Source organism: Nomascus leucogenys, chromosome 14, assembly GCF_006542625.1.
Source record: "Nomascus leucogenys isolate Asia chromosome 14, Asia_NLE_v1, whole genome shotgun sequence".
Classification (NCBI taxonomy): Eukaryota; Metazoa; Chordata; class Mammalia; order Primates; family Hylobatidae; genus Nomascus; species Nomascus leucogenys.
Genome location: NC_044394.1, coordinates 83,501,161 through 83,508,811, shown reverse-complemented (window position 1 = coordinate 83,508,811; position 7,651 = coordinate 83,501,161). Strand labels below are relative to the sequence as shown.

Here is a 7,651-nt window from a genome sequence, read left to right as displayed (position 1 = left end):
GTCACAGCCAGTGCTCCGAATGAAGTGTCTCAACCCAGTAGAGAGGAGGTGATGCTGGCAAAGGGGTTCGGTTATCTCCCTGTGTGGACGACGGCTCACGCAGCTCATCCTTCCCATCCAGAGCGGAGTTCCCTGGGAATTAGGTTTTGGTGAACAATAGAATCAGAATGTGGCCTTTGGGAAGGACGATGTTGAGGGGGAAGAACTCCTTCCACTGGCTGCCGCTGCTGTCTATGCTAAAAAATGGGTAGATGGGCCGGGCGCGGTGGCTCACGCCTGTAATCCCAGCACTCTGGGAGGCCAAGGTGGGCGGATCACGGGGTCAGGAGTTCGAGACCAGCCTGACCAACATGGTGAAACCCCATCTCTACTAAAAAAAAAAATACAAAAATTAGCTGGGTGTGGTGGCACGTGCCTATAATCCCAACTACTCAGGAGGCCGAGGCAGGAGAATCACTTGAACCCAGGAGGTGGAGGTTGCGGTGAGACAAGATGGCACCATTGCACTCCAGCCTGGGCGACAGAGTGAGACTCCATCTCAAAAAAAAAAAAAACAAAAAGGGGGGAGACAGGGACCTCCCTACCCTACTCAATAGTTATACTGGGGAAAAATAAAACTCTGTGCTTTCAACAAAAAGAAATCACCCACATTTATTTTCTTCTAATTTGCTATCACCTTTCTTCTTCATATCTTTCACACTTCTTCTTATTTGATAGACAGTATTCAAATTTTGAAGAGTGGTATTTACCCAAGCAATTTAAGTGGTGGGGCACAAAAGAAAACAAGGAGAAGAAACAGATGGGTATTTTTTTAAAGCACATAAAAATTATAACAAATTCTATGTAATACAGGCAACAGAGTATTTTGATGGTAACAACTGCCAATTTTCCAAAAAGTTTATAATAAAGTGATATCATAGTTCATTGTAATTCTATCATCCATAAACTTCAACTGTTCCTTGAGGATGCAAAAGTCCTGTGGTAAGACTTAACATATATTAAGAGTTGAGATACAATTTGTTAAACAGTCTTGGTGTGTTTTTTGTTTGTTTTTGTTTTTGAGAGAGGGAGGAGGTTTAAGTGCAAAAAGGACACATTTGTGACCCTAAAAATGAGATAATACTGTTGAATTTGGTACATGAATTGGTTAAGAATTATTGTGTTTCTATGGATAAACCTTAACATTTTAAATTATTTTCTTTTGAAACTTTAAAAAGTACCCTAACTTTCAATTCTGAAGATGAGGACACACACGGGGGATGGGATATGCTAAAAATGCCAGGGGCTTTCAGAATGCTGCCTTTGGGATCTTACTTGCATTTCAAAGACACAGGCAGGTTTGGGCGATGAATGGAAAAATACCGAACAGCATGTATTGTTCCTCAAGAAGAAAAATGACTCCCCCACACTGCTATTACTCTTTTCTGCTTTTATTCCAATGTAACGAGAGCATGCCTATTGGAGCACTTTCAGTACAATTAAGCTGGAATGTCCTGACATTGAATGAGAGATTACATTATTTTCTGAGAAATCCTTAGAATTGGCATCTCCCCAACAGAAAAGAGGTAGAAGGGGGCAGGCGGAGGAGGAAGCAGACCGTTCTGCTTTAGCTTAATTGGTAGCAAACTGAAGCTGGGGGGTTGTTTTTTTTAGGTTTGTAAAAGGAGGCTTCCTTCATGACATGACCGTAGGATGCTGTCACTCTGACCCGGTTCCTGATGCGTGATGTTTCTAAGTGCTCAGTAAGTACCAATCTACTCCCACACTGCAGTATGTGGGGGTGTGACGCTGAACAGAGAGAGCACGATGTGATCATAGTTAATTCCCTCTGGTATCAAAAAAATAAAAACCTCTCTATCAAAAAATAAAAACGTGTGTTGCTCTCGTCTGCGTCATCATTGTTGTTCAGACTTTTACATAACATGCAGAATGAGAAGACTCAGAAAGCCAGGCAGAATCATGAAGAAATAACTGAATAGTTCTGATTCCAAGAACTGTGTGACCTTATGACATTTAAAGAGTGAGGAAGAGAAAGCAACAGGATCCAAATATTATAGCAAGCATACCAACTTAACTTCAGGAAGACTCGTGGAGAAGCTGTGATCACATTGTGGTTATTTAGACACCTCCAAACGGAAACGGCATTGATAACTATTCAGCTGTCATATGAAGGTACAAAAAAATTTTCCAAAAGGGAAAGGCAGAGAATGGTCAATGCATATTGATTTTCATGAACCACTTCTGATAAAGGTCTTCTGGCATGTGAGATGCATTTTGTTTTCTTTATTTTATTCCAATCAATTAATGATTCAGTTATTCCAATCAAATGATCAGGTTAGGTTATAATGCCTAAGAAAGTTGAATACTATTGTTAATGCATAAATTAATAAAATCTCTTATGCATGGCCAAACTGCCATTAAACCATCTCAAGATGATATTTGAGATTCACAATAAGTGAGGCACTTGAAACATTGGATTGGAAAATACTTTCACATTTTCTCTTTACAATTAAGTGATGCTGGTATTTTCTAACTCCCATGATGAAACTGAGTTTTATCTACTGAAAACTAAAAGAAAAAATAATAATATTATAAAGTCTTTCTAATAAAATGCTTGATGGATTGATATACCATCAACATTGTATATTATGAGATATACATATTTTAAAACTAAAAAATCACCTTCAATGAACAAAGCAAAACTTGCAGCTGTGATGTGCTCTTCAGTGGTCATGACCCTCTGATTAAGAATGTGCACCTCACAGACGAAGAAGCCAACTAAATGCACCAGCTGGTTGGGCCAGAGAGAACATATGAGTATCGCAGATTCAGTTATTCCAATCAATATCACTGACGTGCATTACAGGATGGAAGTCATACTACTGTCCTTTAACAGATAACACCTGGTCTGATGATTGTAAAACTTTTTCAAAAAAATAAAGATAATTTTAGGTTGGTGTTGGAGAAAAACTTACTGAAAACAAGGAGTTTTGAATATTTACATCCCATACCGGCCATCCTCCCTTCGTATATTCTGATCTATTTTCCTGGAATAGATAGATTACCACGGCATGGCAGATTTTTAATGTTTTTGTATATTAATAAATGGATAGTAAACTGAAATTTACTGATGGGGCTAATTTCTAATGCAAATCCCAATAGAAAAAGATGACTGTTTCCTAAATGCTTAGTAACCATTGATCAATGAGACAAGGTTCTACTTTCAAGGCATTCTTTGCACTTGGTGGTTTTATGTTTGACATCTCAATGCATATACAATTTTAACTCACTTCATTGTGTGTAAATATATATTATATATATGTATATATATACACACATATGTATACATATATATCCTCAAGTGAACGATACTGTTCTCAGGTTTTTCTACATCCAAGGTATACTTTCTTATGTTTTGACATTCATTTGATTACAACATGCAATTTACAACACCTGGGACTACAACAGGACATTAAACACAGTTCTATCCAGAGGCTACTACTTCTTGGGTAAGGACTAGTTTGGGCTCCTGCACTGAACAATGGTGTGATTATTCAATTTCACAGACAACTTCACAGCAACACGCAAAGCCTAAGCGTAGTTTTGGTTAGCCTGTGTTCTAAGAAATCCACTTCCAGATAAAAACGTGGTTCCCCCATATTGTCTACACACTAAAGCATGCCTTTACCATCTGGCAGAGCAAGATACTGACTGGGAAGTGAATCTTTCTTCCTGGTGAAACCTAAACCACATGTAAAACATCTGCAGGGTCCTGTGCTGTCAGTGAACTGCATTCCCCAAGCACCTGCTTCCAAGAGATTTTCTTAGGTTGTTTTCCAACTATGGGCTCCATTCAGACTTCAGGCTAACCTTATACAAGGTCACATCCCACCAGACACAGAATTGTCATTTTTGAGGAGGACTCAATGTTTGGCAAGCATCCCATTTTGGAACCTTATCCACAAGCACTTGACAAAGCACAATGAATGGACGGCTATTCGTCCATGCCTGACATTTATAAAAGTACAAGGGCTGCCAGAAACCTTGACAGAGAGAAAAATCAATTATTTCTCTCCCTAGCATTAGCCAGCTCTTGCCGACTATTCATCTTACGCGTGATGATGACTAATATCCGTCGGATGGCAAGGAGCCGCTCTTTGAGCGAGGTCATGCCGAGGATGGCCAGCTGAGCCTTGCGCTCCAGGGGCAGCACGGCCAGGATCCACCAGGACCAGGCAGGGCCGCTGGGATTACTCTGCAAAAGAGATGAGGGGAAAGCAAAGTTAACACTGAAAATGCAAGCCTGTTCCCCAACACAGTCTTTTGCTCCAACAGACATGTGAGCAAGAATTAAATGCCACCTTGTATTTTAGGGCTACTTCACAATTCATTCAGCTCTCAAAATACATAGTTTACTTTTACGGTACACATTTAAAGGTGGGGGAACTCACAAAAGGAAGAGCCTGCAAAGAGAAGCATCTTCCATGGGGAGATTCTATGAATTAGTTGCTTCTGTTCTCTCAAGCTTTCAGTTAAGAGTATATACCAGTCAGAGGAGAAGACCATCGCTTTAACCTTCACTTTCCAATGTTCTGTGCTATTATTTTTTATGTCTTAAATACACCATATGAAGCATAATATTATAAGGGCTAAAAGTATGTGTACAAGTTTGAGTGACATACTCAATGTGGCAAATGAGTATATGTATGAAACATATATATGTATGCATGTCGTATGCAAGAGTTATCATAAATTATACACATAAGAATTATTATGCCACCAAATAACCTTTATTTCACATTATCAAACAAAGCACTTCTAGACTAAGTGCTAGGCAAAAGTCGATCGTAAACTTGTTCTCAATATTCTTAGTACTGGAACCAAGATATCCAGGCCTTTTTGTTTCCAGGGTCTAGGATTCTTAACTCTATTCCTCCTCCAAAAATGTGCAGTATGCCAATAAGAGCTTGGAGGGTGGACTCTGGAGTCACCTTAGTTTAGGGTGAGGTAGATTATGCTGGAGGATTAGGAATAGCACTGTGGCCAAAGCTCACCATGGGTAGCCCAAGTCACTGTGAGGAAGACATCAACCAGCCCTTCAGAGGGAGAAAGGCACAGATGGAGAAAACAACCTTTTATATAGATTCACACTCTTTTCCCCACCTCATCTCACAGAGAAAGAAAAAAACTGAGTAGCACGCTTAATGGGAAGGACCTCATATAAAAATTGATGTATTACCTAAAATCCCTCTGTAGTCATGAGAAAAATGGTCCCCCATATGGTACTTTATATGGCAGAGGGAATTGGAGGATGTGATTCAGTTAAGGACTTTGGGATGGGGGCATTATCCTGATGGGCCCGGTGTGTTCATATAGGGTCCCTTCTGGGCTGTGGTCAGAGGGACATGTGGCTTTGGAATAACGGGCGGAGAGAAGCAACATTGCCGGCTCTGAAGGAGGAAGGAAGCCGAGGAAAGCCACCAGCCTCTACAAGCTGCAAAGGCAAGGAAACAGACTCTCCCCAACAACCCCCACAGAGGACCGCACGCTGCCATCACCCTGATCATAGTCTGGCCTGCAGAACCAGGACTGGAAGATAATACATATGTGTTGTTTTAAGCCACCATGTTCGTGAAATTTCTTAACAGCAGTAGTAGGAAGCTAATATACCTGCCAAGTAGAGAATGATTAATTTGGTGAATAAACAACTCCTAGAAAAAGAATGACTCATATCCTAATGCAAGTCAGTGTAACCACCATGCTTTCTGAATCTGAGTTCCAGGACACTGTAGAACAAAGGATTATGCAAAAAGGGCAAGCCGGGAAGGACTTAATGACAATTTCTGGCAGTTAAAGCATTTCTCTGTGTTTGGAAAAGAAAGAATTCAGGCAGGGGGTAAAAGATAGAAGCTCCAAGAGATAGAAAAAAAAAGTTAAAATGGATGGGAAAAGACTTTTCACATCAGCCTAAACCAGCTGAGAGCCGATCCCCCTCCCCTACTGTCTTTGACAGCTGAGCATCTGTGTACAGGTGGGAGGTATACACTCTCAGGCACAATCTTAAACCAGCCCAGCCTGGCTCTCCCATCTAATGCAGAGGAGAGGGCCACCTGAGCTTAGAAATGCTCACAAACCTAAGCTCATTCATTGCTTAAAGAACCAGCTTCACCAAAAGTACTCATAGGGAGCACCAGAGAAAGCCCATGACAGCTGGGCAGCAGGGTACTTAGAGGACAAGGAAGTCATGCTTCTAGTGTCACAAGAATAATGGGATTTTTCTCTTCACTTACTCAACATCTGCGTACCAGGTGCAAGGCAATGCTATGTGCCGAACGTGGAATGTTTGTATCAATACAATGAAGTTACTACTTAAATTTTAAGATGTGAGTGAAAGAAGCAAAAGGCTACAAAAGCTGACAGCCAAGCAGAATAAATTGATTGTTGTTAGAAAAGAAATTATGTTCTGTTAGAGAGACTTTGTTGTTTTGCTTCACAAATCATGTGCTACCATAGTAGTGCTCCTTTGGGCTGTTAGCAGATGAACTGGTTCATAAGCAACCACACTGGGGTACCCAGCATCTTACTGCCAAGCTCTCCACCAGAATGATGGCTCAGCACACTACAGCAGGAAGTAACAGAATTATAAAGGAAAAAGGGAGGGCATACCTGAGGCTCAGGTTCTCTATCTGGCATTACCCCAAAATGACTTAAAATTTGTTCTTTCATGCGATCCTGGAGAGACGCGAACCAGGAAACAGACTGTTGATGCACAGAATCGTGGAGAGCGGCAAGTTCTTCATACTCTGGACCCTCCACCTGATCAGGGAAAAAGGCATAGCCGTGTGAACCATTCACAGTAATGCACGTAACACAGTTAGCGACCTCTGCACCGCCACTAAGTGGATTTGTGGCATTTAGCATTTTAATAATTCATCAGTTTCACAAAAATGGTACATGCTCAATATAGAAAACTGCATTTTTTGCATAGCTGAAATCTATCAATTGTATCCTGATTTTTCTCTTAATACCATAATATAAGCACATTTCATGTAATTTTGAATAATTTTCAATGGCTGCATGCAACTATATATTTGAGATACATGCCAATTTACTTAACTATTCACATAAGTTATTTAGAATATTCTAGCTTTTTATTTTTAAAAATAACACAGTAATATAAACATTTATGCAAAAGTTATTTTGCTTTGTTTTGTTTTTTGACAAGGGAGGGAGGTATGATTTCCTCAGGATAGTTTCCTAGAGACCTTGACAGAATTACCAAGTCCAAGGGTGACATTTTAAAAATTGTATTCCATATCACCAAACTATATTCCTAAAGGCACGACAGGGCAAGACTACACTCGTTACATTGGCCTGGGCTGATGGACTCCAGCTTGTGGTCGGCCACAGCACCTTAGACTGACCAAGCTTGGCCTCTGGTCCCTATGTCACTATCACATCTGTCATTTAAATTACGCCTCAGTCCTCTTCAGGAACACCTGGTAGAGGAGGAAGAGCATGGAACTGGGAATCACGGGGCCAGGGTTTGTTCTGGCTTCATCACCAACCCTCATGTGTGAATCTAGCCAGTCTCACAGCCTCGTTAGGGCAGAGTTTTCTCATCTGTATAATAGGAATAAACCACGAAGGT

At 40.6% G+C, this 7,651-nt stretch overlaps 1 protein-coding gene across 2 annotated transcripts in view; it reads right to left on the bottom strand.

Moving 5' to 3' along the window:
- Positions 1-1,643: 1,643 nt before the first annotated feature.
- The window catches only part of LONRF2 (LON peptidase N-terminal domain and ring finger 2), a 41,342-nt gene continuing 35,334 nt past the window's right edge, over positions 1,644-7,651 (bottom strand). Inside the window, exons 11-12 of one of the 2 annotated variants that reach the window (XM_003274848.3) lie at positions 6,667-6,816; positions 1,644-4,255 (exon numbers count right to left, since the gene is read on the bottom strand). In XM_003274848.3, coding sequence (XP_003274896.1) covers positions 4,061-4,255; positions 6,667-6,816 — 345 coding nt within the window. In that variant the 3' untranslated portion in view covers positions 1,644-4,060. The remainder of the gene's footprint in view (positions 4,256-6,666; positions 6,817-7,651) is intronic. The other variant, XM_030827314.1, reaches the window with a different exon arrangement.